Source organism: Anas platyrhynchos, chromosome 18, assembly GCF_047663525.1.
Source record: "Anas platyrhynchos isolate ZD024472 breed Pekin duck chromosome 18, IASCAAS_PekinDuck_T2T, whole genome shotgun sequence".
Classification (NCBI taxonomy): domain Eukaryota; kingdom Metazoa; phylum Chordata; class Aves; order Anseriformes; family Anatidae; genus Anas; species Anas platyrhynchos.
The window spans coordinates 12618482-12634089 of NC_092604.1; the positions used below are offsets into that span (position 1 = coordinate 12618482).

The 15608-nt window shown below is 44.7% G+C and overlaps 2 protein-coding genes across 3 annotated transcripts in view; both read left to right on the forward strand.

Moving 5' to 3' along the window:
* The window catches only part of RABGAP1 (RAB GTPase activating protein 1), a 67052-nt gene that overhangs the window by 32925 nt on the left and 18519 nt on the right, over positions 1–15608 (forward strand). For both annotated transcript variants that reach the window (XM_027470902.3, XM_027470903.3), the window contains one exon: positions 14891–15004. In XM_027470902.3, the coding sequence (XP_027326703.1) occupies positions 14891–15004 (114 nt within the window). The remainder of the gene's footprint in view (positions 1–14890; positions 15005–15608) is intronic.
* GPR21 (G protein-coupled receptor 21) lies at positions 74–10159 on the forward strand. The gene is made up of 2 exons (XM_027470935.3): positions 74–199; positions 488–10159. The coding sequence occupies exon 2, from the start codon at positions 849–851 to the stop codon at positions 1893–1895; it is 1047 nt and encodes a 348-aa protein (XP_027326736.1). The 5' UTR covers positions 74–199; positions 488–848; the 3' UTR covers positions 1896–10159.

Below are 15608 nucleotides of genomic sequence, written 5' to 3' on the forward strand. Positions count from 1 at the left end.
CGGGGTCCCCGCCGGCGGCGCCGCGCCCTCGGCGCGCTCCTGGCCGCCGCCCTCCCCTTCCTGCCGCCCTCCCCTCCCCTCCCTTCCCCTCCTTCCCTCCCTCCCGTCCCCTCCCCTCCCTCCCGGCTCCGCAGTGCCGGGCCCGAGCTCCGCCGCCGCGCTCGGCCGGGGCCGCGCCGGGGCTGGGTGGCGGCGGCAGGTGAGGGGCGGGGGGCGGCGGCGGAGGCTGGGGGGGGGGGGACCGGAGGCTGGGGGGGGGCCGGGGCGGCGGGCGGCGGCGGGGGGGAGCCGGGAACAAAGCGGCGGGCAAGATGGAGCCAGGAGGGAGAGGGGCCGGGACCCCCGCCCCGCCGCGCATCCCGGGAACGGGGGGACCGGGGGGGCACCGGGGGGGGGCCGGGGCGGGCGGCGGGGAGCGCCCGGGGGGGGGCCGGGGGAGCAGGGCGGGGATGATGCTGTAAAACGCTTTCCCCTTCTCTTCTGTCAGCTGCGGGAGGAGTCCCGCCCGGGCCCGGGGATCGTCCCTGCTGCTGCCCCCCGGCCCCGCAGCCCCCCCCCAGCCCCCCGGGGCCGGCAGCAGCCCCCCACCCCTCCGGGGCGGCTGCCCGAAGTTGCTGCCATGCCCCCCGCCCGGTCCCGGTGCGGCGGCGGCGGCGGCGGGGAGCCGGCTTGCGAGGGGGATTGTGCTGCAGACAATGCGCGGCGGCATCTGGAGCAGCCCCGGGGACCGGAGCTCCGGTTTTGACATTGCTGCACACACGGCACCAGCCGCAATGACAGCGGCTGCCTGGAGCGGCTGCAGGCAGCAGGCAGGAGCATGAAGTGAGGAGACCACTGCAGTGCTCAAGATGAACTCCTCCTTGGTCGGCAACCAGAGTGGCCGGCCCTTCTGCCTCCTGGCCATTAGCTACCTGGAGACCATCAATTTTTGCCTGCTGGAAGTGGTCGTTATCGTGTTCCTCATGGTGCTGATTATTTCGGGCAACATCATCGTGATATTTGTCTTTCACTGTGCACCTCTGCTGAACCACCACACCACCAGTTACTTCATACAGACCATGGCGTATGCTGACCTCCTGGTGGGCGTGAGCTGTCTGGTGCCTTCTTTGTCTCTGCTGCACTATCCTATTGTGTTAAGTGAGTCCTTGGTTTGCCAAATCTTCGGTTACGTGGTGTCGGTGCTGAAGAGCGTCTCCATGGCCTCTTTGGCGTGCATTAGTATTGACAGATACATCGCCATCACAAAGCCGCTGACCTACAACACGCTGGTCACCCCGTGGAGACTGCGGATCTGCATCCTGATAATCTGGCTGTACTCCTGCCTCGTCTTCTTACCCTCCTTCCACTGGGGAAAGCCTGGATATCACGGGGATGTGTTCCAGTGGTGTGCCAATTCCTGGAACACCGATCCCTATTTCACTCTCTTCATCGTGGTGATGCTCTACGCCCCGGCTGCTTTCACCGTCTGCTTCACGTACTTCAACATCTTCCGCATCTGCCAGCAGCACACCAAGGAGATCAACGAGAGGCGAGTGCGCTTCAGCTCTCAGGACGGGGAGACTGGGGAGGCCCAGCCCTGCCCGGACAAGCGCTACGCCATGGTTCTTTTCCGTATCACCAGTGTCTTCTACATCCTCTGGCTGCCCTACATCATCTATTTTCTGCTGGAGAGCTCCAATGTCTATAGTAACCGCGTTGCGTCCTTCTTGACCACTTGGCTTGCCATAAGCAACAGTTTCTGCAACTGTGTCATTTACAGTCTCTCCAACAGTGTCTTTCAGAAGGGGCTCAAGCGTCTCTCGGGGGCTATTTGTGCCTCTTGTGCTAGACAGAGGGTGGCTAAGGACTCCTCTACCTCTAGGAGCAAAAGATCTTCCAATGGATGTCACGTCTAAGACACCTATCAGCTTGACTGGGAAGTGCAGGGACAACTCTGTAGATTGCAAAAAATTAAATACGATTTTAAGATGTCCAGATTTGCAAAAAGGTTTCTGAGAAATGCTGCTGACATAGAAGAATCAGGAGCACATATCATTGTGATTTCACTTTTAAAAATTTATTGCTGTGGAGGCGGCCGTGGAGTTTCACCTCCATGTTCATTTTTAAGAATAAAGCTGTATCTTGACAGTTACCTCTCCAGCTGGTGTGACTGAATGGAGTGGGTGTCTGAGAGCTTCAGCAAAATGTAGTCTTTCTTACAGCTCTACTAGGTTCTTTGGAGATTCGTGCTTCACATGTAAATGATAGATCTGAAGTGGAAATGTCACGGTATATGGTGTATTACAGGGATTTTTTAATATATGCCAAAGTATATCGACACAATTTTCCAGCGTCGTAAGAGAAGGGGCCAAACAATTTGTTTTTCAGTGCTACCTAGACAGGATTTCTAGATCAGTAGTGAACAATGTGAACATTGCAGCATGAACTTAAAGTCTTACTGAGCCATGGGTGCAGCAGCCTGGTCTGGGCAGTCGTACGCGCAGGGGGAGTGATCCGGCTTCTGTGCCCCTTCCTCTGGTAGGCTGCCTGCGTGCGATCAGCGTGGCATCTGCGTTCTCCTATTTGTTGTGAAGTAGGAAGAAAAACTTGGATCAGACCAAATCTAGCAGTTAAATAAAATGTGTTTTGATAAGCTAAGAGAAAATACTTGTCGTTTTATGATAGCAGAGTTGTGGCAGTCACTCGAGGATGATGCCAACATGTGAAAATTATTCCCAAAACAGTGGAGAAATGCCACATTTTTGTGTGGAAATTTTCTCAAGAACGACTTTAAAAATAACATCTCCCCCCCCTTTTTTTTTAATCTAAATTCTTCTGATATTTTACATACTGGAACTTAAGGGGAAAGGAAAGAAAACAATTGTCTTCTAAACAGCTAAGGGAACTATGCTGTAAATTTAACTGTAGTATTTGAGTTATTCATAAGTGCACAGAGCTAAATCAGAGACATTTTTCTTTAGGCTGCAGGGGATTAAAGATGGTTCGAATATAGCAGGAGCTAAATCCTGTTGGCAAACGCATATTTAACTGGTCAAACAACGTATGGTATCTGAGAAACAAAGTCTCATTGACCACGGCTTTTTCCAAGCTCGCTTAGGTGAGGTGTTTCCGAGTATTGTGATGCTGTTAGAATGCAGAGTGGCCCTCAACTGATCGGTTTTTCTAAAGAATATCTCTGTCTCTGTACCGATGCCATATTGGAATATGAAAGTATTTGTGAACCACGTTTTCCTGTAATAACGGGTTACATCTGCATCACCTTTCCTAGCTGCAGCTCTGCGGCCTGGGGGGTCCCCGGCAGGCACAGCTCTGCTCTGCAGCTGGAGCTGCGCCTGCCCATGGTCACCGCGTTGTGCTCCCCCCCTGTGCCCCACTGCTGTGACCTGGGGGCATCCTTTGAGCTCTTCTGTTAGAGTTGCTGTTGGTGGATGCTGTTAGCCATACGGGGAAAGGAAAAAAAAAATAGAAAAATAGGGAAAATAAATTTCAGAGGAATATTTTCGAAGCAGGGTAATTCTTTTGGCCGAAGGGAAGACTCTGTGTATTTGTTAATTGGTTTCAGCTCTACTGTTGTCATTGACTGAGAAGATCCGTTTTAAAGTGGTCTACCCTGCCCCGCCCGCAAGCATCTACATACCCTGCTCTGATGTGCTGCGTGCTCCGGCCCCTGGTTTTCCACGCTGTGCCCGGAGGACGGCAGGGCACTGCCAGAGGGCACCAGGGTGTTCTTGGTGTGCCTGGTCCTGCTCAGCAGCAGGCGTTGATGCACGAGTCCCCCGCGAGCACGGCGTGTGTCCCACTCCTGGGGACACCCCGACTGCTGCTCCTGAGTTTGGGTTGAGAGCCGCTGCTACAAACCCTGTCTAAGTCATGTCATGGTCGGCGTTCAGAATGTCATCCATCACCCAAACCTCTCCGAATAAGCTTCCTCCTTCGTTCATCTGAAATCTTGAGGATGAAGGCTGTTTAAATCCTGATTCCTTCACGACGTTACTTGTGATCTTCTGTATTAAGACAGCGTCGAGAGCGAGGGCGTTCGCCGTGGCCTTCCCACAGACGTAGCAGAGGTGGTTCTTGCAGTTCTTGCAGTCTGACTTCTGGTTCGAGGCACCTGAATATGCCAGACAGCCGTGGGGGAGCAGAGCATAACGGTGTAGTGAGTCACTCATAAACGGTGTAATAAGCTCACGGCACACCAGCTGGCTAATTGTTCCTAGTGTTTTGTAGGTATTACGGCATGGGGGGGCAATGGAGGGGCTTGAGTCACCCGTATCAAAGCATTTCTGCGTGGCAGTTTTTGGAACAGCATCTCAGGTAAACTCCCCAGTAGCTTTTCTCTGACTCTTCACCTGAGCTAACATTTCCATGTCTTTGAAGTGATGCAATCTCGTGTTAAAATAACACTTGAATGAATTTAATAGAAGAAGCTAATCTGCTAGGGCCTAAAACCCTAAAAATGGCAGTTCCAGGTTTAAGTGGGAGCTGGACTACAAATATTGTGGCTTTTATTTCAATTTTTGTGGCATGAGTAAAAGATTTATGTAGGAGTATTGTATGTTAGTTTTTGAGAAAGTTGGGAAGTTTAAAATAAATCAAGGGCTGTAAACGATGGCATGGAGATTTAACTTGAGTTGAAGCAGTTGCTACTTCAGCTGTAAGCCTGGAGCTGTGCTCGGTGCAGTGGTTGTTAGGATGTGGATGCATTTTTGCAGCTGTTGTTGCTTTGCAGCTAAAGTTCTAGTCAATATTCCTGACAGCTAGGTTTTTCTTCTGTCGCCATACTCATCTCAAAGTCTTCATCGGCTCAGGTGTTTTCCATAAGAGGTGAAAATCAGAACCTGGAAGTCTGCGAGATGAAGGGCAGAGCTGCGGCCAGCTGAAGTGCTCAGGTTCCGTTCGGTATGTCCAGAGGCACTTCTGAACGTTGCCTCAGTAGCCTCATTCGTTTAGTTTCAGATATTTCTAGTTTTAATGTTCATTTATCTATTTTTTTTTTAATTTCCCCTGTCAGTTAATTTAAGGTTGGTTGAGTTTAGTAGGTGATTAAATGTTTTAAATACTCATAACATTTGAGCCTGTTGCCTTCAGTGAAACCGCACAGGGGTGGATCTTGCTCACAGTGCCAGCTGTGGAAGAAATAATTTTGAAACGTATTACCTTGTTTGCTCGGCATTCCATTTAACATCCTTTGCCGTGGACTTAACGTGAGGCACTGTAGTCCTTTTCGTCACAATATGTGCTATGAATTGTTAGGCAGCTAACTTTCCAGCCGGATCGCTTTCATCGTTGTACATATGAAACTAATCCCTTCTTGGCTCTATTTGTATCCGAGTGTGCCTAGTGATTTAGAAATTGGTATCAAGAGCATTGCACATATGAATGCCACGATGAAGAGAACATAGAAATCAAATTCTGTCTTCATAAAAATGGCATGTTGGAGTACAGTTAAATGAACTAATCTTGAAATTCCATCTCAGACTCGACGTTTATTTCTTATTAGGGTTATCTGCCTTACTTTCAAATTAAGCTGCTAGAAGGTTCAATTTACGGGATGGAATTCAGTGGCATTTTTTTAGTATCATGGGAAAGGATTTCTATACGCACAACTTCTCAGTGTGATTAATTTGCTTCATCTAGTACTCTTGATTAAAAAAAAAGTTTACTGGGTGTTGAGGCAGTGATGATAGTCATTTTCCAAATGGGCTGGGAGAAAACCTGTGAAGTATTAATTTTATAATCTTGAATCAGGTGACAATATTTTTTAATTTGTGTGAAGCAAAAGTATTGTTGTTGTCTACCATCAATTTTTAATATTAAATATTACTGGTTTCTACCGTCATTATTTGCTGTTAGGGATTTTTTACTTTTTTTTTTTTAAGCTGCTTATTATTCAGAAATTTGTTTCTCCTAGTTGGAATTCTGACGTGGCTCAGTGTCAGAGTGCCACAGTTTTGAATATTTGTCATAAATCTACAAGAAGAAAGTGGTATAAAGTACTGAGGCACGGAGAATCTCAGTAGTTCAGGTTGCCTGAAGGATCTTTCACAGAGCAAAGACTTAAATGAGAATTCCCGAATTTCAGTCTTGCCCTGCATCTCTGTGGCAGCACCCCTTTCCCTTTCACATAAAGCTTTCACCTTTAAGTTGAAGTCCTCAATTTCAACAGATTGTTTGTTCTGCAAAAAACACTTCCAAAGCATATATGTAATGTCAAGTAGAAATATTCAGTATGTGAAATTGATGAGTAGTCTTTGTATTTATTTTGTGGTATCACCGGCTGCTGGATGTTAACAGCAGCACTGAACCTTCCTGAGCCAGGAGGCCTGAAACTTTTCTGTCTGTTCTTACTCCTCATCATGGTTTGAAGTTGATTAAGCTTCTACTCCTAATCTGGCTGGTGCTTTAGGAAGTATTTTTTGTAGGAACTAATACTTGAGCATAGGAGCCTGCCTTCAGACATCACAAACAAAGCGTCCAATTAAAATTTTTCTAGTGACTTTCTTCATCTGTTGTAGGTAATTATAACTCTCTATGAGGAGATGGAGGGTTTGGAAGTTTTAGCTTATTGTTGTTCTAACACATCTTTAGTTCTGGGTACTTGAAGCACCTGCTAAACTTTTGCTGAGCTGGTCCTTATTTTCGTGTTATTTCCCTTACTGCCCTGGCATTGCAGGGTTACCGATCTGAAAGACGTCTTCTGCAGATAAGCAAAGGCAGATGATTTAATGCTAAACTTATATCAGTAAAGTGCTCTTGGAAGAGGAGAGGTCTTCTAAATTAAAATCTAGTATGTGTAAAAACAGGTGCTGTTATATTTAGAGAAAGAAACTGAAAGCTGTTGGAAACAAACAAAAGAAGCCTGTGGGCCAGCAGCGTGTCTGCGCTGGTGGTATGATGTAAGTTGTTAACACAATGGAGTATTTAACCTGGGTGTATCCCTTATGGCTCGCTTGTTCAGGATGGAGGTCACCCTTCTTGCTGGGCTGTGCTCTGAGGACAGCTCGTGTAAGCCTCGTGTTCCCCACGCCTGCAGCGCTCGGATCCCATCTGCAGCAGCTGGGTGAGCTGAGGCAGCTTCCCAGTCCCTTCCTGTGGCACGGGGTTTCTAGGTATGTGAGATGTCGGTCACACAGACAGCTACATCACAGTTCTCTGCTCGTTAGTGACTTCTGTCGCCTTCCAGTTTTTATTCCCATTCCCGTGCATGGCCTGGGAGGGTGCCCTGGGCTCCTCGTTGGGCTGCTTTCTCCGTGTGAACATGTAAGACGAGGACAGTAGCTTTGGAATCCAAATCCTCAGCTTCTCAGGTGTTGCTGGGGTCCTTTGGTTAAAAGGTTACACAAATTCGAACAGCCCTTCCTAAAGATGAACTCAGACAAGTCTTGCTGTGCACATGTAGGTCATCCTCCAGCATCCCAAGGGTGGCTACAGGCAGCCAGATGGGTGGCAAAACAAGTCAATGCTTCTTGTCCAAATTGGGGGAAACAAAGGTTCTTTCAGAATTTCAACTGTACATGAATCCTTAAAAATCAATAATTAGATTAGTAAAGGATGATGTTTTAATATGCTGGCAGGAATATAGAGGGATTTGTCAGGGGAAGCAAAAACAGACTTTGCACTAAAGTGGCTTAGGTATTATTTATAGTGTTAGTGATATTTGTGTGCGTGAAAACTTTGGACAATTTTAATATAATGTAAGGCTTTGAGCTTTAGCTGACTAAAGTTGCTTGTTTTATGAAGTTACATTAGTACAACACTGTGAAGTATTTTTAAATATTAGCATTACTGGGTATTAAAAGTATTTCATAAAAACATTTTTTAAAACATTTTCTGTAGATGCTGTCAAAGGAGTTGATGTTTAGTGTACAAAGAAATAAAACCCTGAGGGCTGTAAGGTACATGTGTGGTTCTGATCACCTCAGTTTTTGAGGGATCAGGGATTTTTTGGGATAAATTTTTGTCGTTAAAACCTACTAAAAATAATGGTGCAGTTAATCCTTTCAGCTACAGGAAGCAGCATTACCTCCAGCCATGCTTTTGAACTGTCTGAAAGGATTTGCCATCGCGTTTATTGTCTTCATAGACTGATGTCTTTAGCAATGCTGTACAGCACAGTGTTTTGCAAGTTGCTATGCTGATAAATTTCTCTCCATGTGTAACCTTTGGAATCAAGTTTCTATTGTAATTCTAGCATGTAAACACTAGGTTCAATTTTGTATTCCTCTAATGAATGCAACAGGATGGAAATGAGTTTGCAATTGCTAATGATGAGCTTTCTTACTGTTCTTAATACTCGTGGGTATGTCTTTACTTCAGGGAGTTCAAAATTGTATTAGTACCTTTTTTAATTGTTTCTTTTTTTTTTTTTTTTTTCCCCACATGCTGTTTACAATTAACCTGCAAGCATGGGAGGCTATGCATGCATGTGCTTCTAGGTTGCTTTGCTGAACAAAACGCAGTGGAGCAATCTGACTTTACAGATGCTCTCTTGTCCTTACATTCCACCTGTGTCTGCTCCTTCACAGTCACTGGGACAGCAGAAGCCACCAGTCAGATAATTTCAGTGTTCTGCGGGATGGGGCATCTGCCTGAGGGCTGTCACGAGGAGTTTTGCTGGGGGAGATGATCCAGCTCTGTACATGAGTAGTGTTACAACTGGTACTTTTCTTCCGAGCGTCAGCGAAAAGGCCAGGAATAGACAAAATCACACGTAAGAGTGTGTATGTGTGTTTGTAAGAAATTTGTGCACCTTTTTAATGCTGGAATTTTTTTATTTTTTATTTTTTAATTAAAAGATGAGAAAGAGGTGTGAGTGTGAAACCCCTGCTATGAAAAAAACTACAGGGAAAAAAAAATCCACCAAAGCAGATGAGAAGAGCAAACAGGTGAATTCGAGGCAGTCCAACCCATGAGACTCGGTGATGCTGGGTGTAGCTGTGACACAGGGAGGAACATTAGGGTGGCAGCCTAGGCCCCTTAATGTTCCCCACCTCTGCCCGATTTGTTCTGTTTTGTACCCTGCAGGGGAAGGGGGGAGTAGTGAAGATGGGCATTTTGATGTTCACGGCAGCTGAGGAACGGTTATTGTTGTGAGTCCAAAAATGTGTATTTTGTGCCAACTCAGAATTGTTGTTAAAATACAGGGGGGAGAGGTACTTCTGCCCAATTATTTTAATAGACATTTCTGTAGCTGATTTTTCAGCTAAGGCTAATATAGGAAAAACTATAGTTAAGCCAAAAATTACAAATGTTACTGATTTAAAATAACCTACATATTTTTAAAGATGAAATGGAACCGCATTAAAGCGAAGTATGTACATACCTGATCCTCAGTCTTTGCATAATTATTTCCAAGAGATAATTTTGCTATGAGCTGTTGAAACTCAAAGCAATGTATTATTCCCTTTGAGCCGACCTGTACTCTAGCTGTGTCATCCATCTCTTGGTTCGTTTCCTTTTTGCTGTAGATGTACGTACATACATAGCTATGTATGCATCTCAGAGTAAGCGATTTAATGTGGCAGTAATTGTACAGTCACACAGTTTAGGGCTTTGTAAAATATGTAATTTTAAGAATGTCAATGTGGTTCTTAGCGAATTTTATAAACACTTTTCTGAACCTGTTATCAGCACTTCCCATCCTAAGAAAAACTGCACATATTTCAGTGATTGTTCCACTGGTTACATTTTTGTCTGCCATTCGTTTTGGATTGATGTAATCTTGATACTACTACAATTTCAAGGGCTGTTGACGCATTTCACATAGCCTGGGATTGCCTGTTCTCCAAATGTATGGATCGTGCATCAACAGTACTACGTAGCCTTACTGTTTTGCCTAAAAGCCTAGCTAATTTATTTAACATTCTCTCTTTAAAGAGAGCTCGTCGGAAGGGGTAGCGTATTTTAGGACGCTCCTTCTCTTTAAAGGGAAACCTGGAATTGAATAGCAGTACTCGTTGATCAGTGATATTATTGTAGCCAAAGGATGCATGGGTGGTTTAATAGGAAGTTTTTGCTTCAAGTTTCTTGATGAAATGTAGTGTTCTACAGAGCTGTGTGAAGAGTGTAGTTTTTTATTCGGAAATGCACTTGTACACTTTATTTGAAAGGTCTGAATGGATCATAAATACATTTAAGAAATAAATGATATGTCACATGTTTTCATGTCTTGTCTCAGATGACTTCTGTGTAACCGGGCTGATAAAGGTGTGCTCGTTCTGGAATGGGTGGCTTTCCCCTCTTATCTTTACTGCTCCAAATATTCTGCTTTTTACGTAAGTGCCAAGAGCAGGAAAACCTTCCATCATACAGTTTGTGTTTATGCGTTATCCATACATGATGCAGGGCACTGTAGGCAAGCTTCTCTCTATAATTTTCCTGTGGGAAACTTGAGCCCTAAAAGGAAATGAACACAGCTAAAGGGCTGGATATCACAAGGGATTCACTTTTATTTTTAGAAGTGCACTATATTGCCATATTTGGACTGAAAGTATGCTGTATCAATGCACTATTGTATCAAATTGCAGCTGTTTGCCCATTCTGAATTTCTCTTAAATTATTCATTTTTTTTCCCCCAAATACAACTGTTTATTTGGGAGTGTTCTGGGTGAGTGCTGACTCCAGGTAACACCCGTGTTCTGGGGACAGCATTTCTTCTGGGAAGCTAACCAGTGTGTTGCTTTGGAAGTGGGATCTGTGGGGCTTCCTCAAGGTCTCGGTAACAGGTGCAATTCTCCTTCCTAAATCCTCGTAGTGCTTTGGTCCAGGACACGCAGGAGATGCACTTGCTGTAAATGTTCCTATCAAAAGTAATGGTGGGAATGCCATTAACCTTGTTAACCTGCAGAATGAATTTGGTGACGTGGTGTCCTACCAACATCCAAAATAGCCATTGAAAGACCTTCTAATATTGGAGGATGTACTTGAAATGCACAGATCGCCGAATAACGTACCCATAGCATGTATCACTACCCTTGTTGCTGCCCATGGAAGTTTGACAGCTTCGTTTTCCCTGCTCGTTAGAGCTGCTGGAAGCTGTCAGCAGATGTGCTGCTTCCTTCAATGTCTTGTGTGTGCCTTGCATCGATACAATACGCCTTGCAACACCGTGCCGCATGCTGAGCAGCCCTGGGCCGAAGCATCTGAAATGTGACCGATGGATGGGATTTTTAGGCCTTTCTTTTCACAATAATCTCTGCCTGTATGACAAAAGCTCCGCAAAGTCAGCGCGACCTCCTGAGAAGCAGTTGCAGTGTGAAAATTTACTCCATGGTGCCAAGAGTGAGAATTGAGCAGAGTTTGGGTTTTGTTTTCTAACGGGAATGGTGTTTGAATTCAGGTTTATGCCAAGGAAATTCGTAATTTCCTTCATTTTTGTATTTTATTTGGCATTTCACAGAATCACAGAATGGCTGAGGCTGGAAGGGACCCCAGGAGGTCATCTGGTCCATCCCCACTCGAGGCAGGGACACCTCGAGCAGCTTGCCCAGGACATGTCCAGACGGCTTTTTCCTTGGACTGCTTTCTTTAATTCTTTTTAGTTTCTATAATTCTCTTAACTTTTTTTAACCTTTTAATTTTGGTAAGCTTTAAATGTTTAGAATTTTAATCATTTATTGGGCGGATGTGTCACGCCAGTGAACAAACTGTATTTTGATTTTTTTGGGAGATGGTCTTAAGTTTTGAACCTTATAGTTTTTCTGTTTTTATATCACTTTTTGAAGCCAGCCTGTGTCTCGGTAAGGGCTGTGTTTTATGTCCACACCTGATCTCCAGGTGTGACAGGAGGAGCTGATCCTCGAGTGGTGAGACATTTTGAGCAGGTAACTTCCTCTACTGCAATAGTTCATTTCAGTTTTCTTTCATCACAGCTCTTATCCCTTCAGCAATTCTTTGCTGCTGCTGCTTTGTCTTTTCAGTTTTATGTAGGGGATTAGGAAGAATAAATCTGACCTACTGAAACTACAAGTATTTCAGCCCTGTGAAGAGGTCCTCCTGACTCCAGTGCCTTGAGATCTTTGAAGTGTGGCTTAAGCTCCTGAAAAAGCTTCCAGTGTGCCAGTCTCACTCTGAAGATGTTGATGGAGATTGTGACTGCACGATGCAATTTGCAGATCCTGGGATGCTCAATCAACCGGAGAGGAAGTTTTTAGTATAACCCCACTAATATTTTAAAGTGCATGAAAGGGGGAGGAAGGCTGTGTTCAGAGCATCCATATTTCCCTGCTTTCCTTCAGAGCAGTGAACTGTTGTGAGAATTTTAATCTTTACTGCGCTTGCCTCAGTTCTCATGGCTGTTTTCCATTCTGTTTTCTTTATTACTTTCTTTTTCTTCCTGTCATTCTTAGCTTTCTATTTTTCAATCCCAGTTTGTGAAGGGTGTGGGTTCAGAAGGGTTTCCTTCAGTTCCCAGTCCCCTGAAAGCATGAGAAATTGCCCATTGAGCCAATTCTCACAGCAAGGTATAAAAATAGGAGTAAAGAAAAGGTTACACAATGCTTGGATTGCAGCAGTTTGTACTAACGGAGAGATTTCAAAGCCACGGTTTGAAAAACATTTTTAAAACCTTATCATTTCCGTTAATTTTTCTCTCACCAAGCTATGTTTGAGCTGCAGGAACTAGCTTTCCAGATTACTTGAGGAATTGTACTGAAATACAGGAGTCAAGTGCTCAGCAAGTCACGCAAAGTCAGAGGGACCACTAATTGCTCTCTTTAGTCAAAATGAGTGATTTCTTTGAGAATCCTGTCCTAAGAGTTTCCAGCCAGATGCTTTTGTGTCTTCTATTAAATAAGGGAATTAAAAGACAGGTGGATTTAAGGTTATTTGCTGTCATCTGTGCCCTTGCAGCAGACCACATGTAACTCCCAGGAAATCCACTTGTTTGGTGCCACAGACTGCTATCAGCAGTGGACACAGTCTGCACCCTTGCAAAGGAGGGTACTTCGCTGTAATTCAGCCTCGCAAACTTCTAAGAAACTGGAAGTTATCACAAAGGCGTTATTCGCATGCTTTCAAATTCTGGATTTATTTCTGAGTGTTTGTTTTCCCTTCTTGTGAAACGAGCTGAAGCTGACAGCCAGCCATCATCTGACTTGTCTTTGTTGACTTAAAAGGATTTTTAATGCGTGTGTGTGTGTATTTATAAATATGAAATTTCTTTAGTATTGGCTTCTCTTTGCTTCTGATTTCCTTGTAATGAAATGGGCCTCTTTGGCATATTAATTATTACCAAATTGAAATGCTGTACAGTACTTTTGATATCATTTCCAAAACAATCCAATAACTTGATTCTAATAGCAGTGTAATGCTTTCCTAATGAAATGTCTGTATTAAGCCACAGAGAGGAGCATTAAACTTGGATAAAATCTGAAGAGACAATGAAGTCCACTGCTGCAGTGTTCCCGTTTGCAACATTGAAAAAGATCAACTAAAATCTGTATTCCTGCAGATTATTTCATGCTCTCTGAAGTTACTTTACTTCTGAACTTTCTTCCCTTTGTCGAACAAACCCACAAGTTATCTGGCTGTAGTAAACCAGCCAACAACAACCACCCACCTCTTCCAGTGGGGTTCTGCAGGGCACCGTGGATATTTGCAGCTGCAGCCTGGTGCGCTGCTCTGTGATGGTCTCAGGTGTGAAGCTGACCGGGGTTTTATTTGAGTGTTCAGTCAGTTGGCCATGCCATCTCGTAAGGGAGCCTGGATGCTTTCCGGAGCAATAGTTGCTGATTTATTGTTGTGGGATCTTTTCAGCCAGTTGCTCACTGCCGAGATCCCCCTACCGAGGAGCTCTTGTTCCATGCCTAGGACAAGCCCTCTTTTTGGCAGCAGAAAGAGGGACCAGTTATAGGCAAAAAGAAATACCTACAGATAAAGAGGGCTTCGTTTCTGTTTTGTTTCCAGCGTAATGGCCTCTCCTGATTTGGTGGTGGTCACAGGCTTGCTGCGGGGTGTTCCCTGCCATCGTGCACGTCCCTGAGCCACGTCCAGCAGTGCTGGTGCCAGCACTGGTCTGAGGGCTCTCACCAGTTACTGGCCTCCAGCTGGACCTGCACCGCTGCTCACAGCTATTGGAGCCCAGCAGCCCAGGCAATTTTCCTCCCACTTTCTGCTCCAATTACCTAGCCTACATCTCACTAATTTGATTTTAAGGAGAAAGTGGGAGACTGTGTCAAAGGCCTTGCAATCTGATGGCCTCTCCTTATCCACAGCTCCTGTCACCTCACCGTTAAGTTCCAGGAGGTTGGTTAGGAGTGTTTTGCCCTTGTTACATCCACGTTGCAGCTCCTAGTCACCTTCCCGACCTTTGTGAGTTTAGAAGTGGCTTCTGAGAGGTGTGTGGTGCTGTTGCACCATGTGTTAAGCTCTGGGTGGTTAGTGTCTTCCTTGGGCTCATACTCAGTTTTCTATTTTTATATTGCCTAATTTTTTGGGGGAGGATGAAGAGTGGTTTCTCTAGCTAACACATTTAAGAGAATAAATGAAAGAACTTAGGATGGCAGCGTGCAGCTGCTTACAATTGCTTGTTACCCTCTGCAGTTGTAAGAAAAATGAGATGTGACTAGGCAGCATTTGTGTTCAGAAGACTGGGAGGGAAGGCTGCTGTCTGCACTGCAACGTCCTGGAACGCTTTTGTGTGTGCGCTTTTTCTGCCACTCACTGACTGTTCCCAGATGTGCTTAGGTAACCAAATCTATCAAGATTGTGATCTGGAGCTGCCAGCCTGCAGGCAGGCTGTTCTGGCTGAGTAGACTGTATTTTGTTAAATTTAGAACAGTGCACTGAACACAATGCCAATCTCTTAACTCTCAGTCCTAGCATATTGTAATTTAGTCTCTTTTGATGTGTTTTCATTTACGTTACCTGAATTTTTATTTTTGTCTAATAGGAATCTCCGCAAGACAGTGCTATCACCCGAGACATCAATCGAACGTTCCCTGCGCATGATTATTTTAAAGATACCGGGGGAGATGGTCAGGACTCCCTGTATAAAATATGCAAGGTATTCTTTAAATTCTTCTTCACTTATTTTGATAACTTATGTTTAAAATCATTAACAGATGTAACTGTTACCTGAGAAGAGTCTGGAGGGTATTATCGTTAACTGTATCGTGGAGACAGACTGGTGCTAGGCTCAGGTTGGTCCTTAATTGTAGATGTTTGTCTGGCTGTAGTTACATTCAGGTAGGAGATCTAAAGTAGTAAGCCCTCTGGATCCTGAACACTAATTTGTTTCGTACTGAAACTTCATGTCAGTCTGGATCGGGCTGGACAAATTATATGCTGTTACGGAGATGAGGACTAATTCCGTAGTGATCAAGAACAGCTTGTCACTCTAGCATGCTCCCTGGTTGTCAATGTTGTCTAAACAATTCCAGCAAAGTTGGGGACACATGCAGGAAATCACGCTGATGTTGCCTCTTGAATTTGATTTTGATTGACATTGATGTATTTTACATTAATGTGTACTAGCAAGTGTGAATGCAACATCTACGTGAAATAAATGAAAGACGTTGAATTTCTTCTGTTCAGCTTTCTCAGCATTCTTTAATGAATATTTTTGGATCTAAAATGGAGATGGTGAACATTTACAAATTAATTCAAGA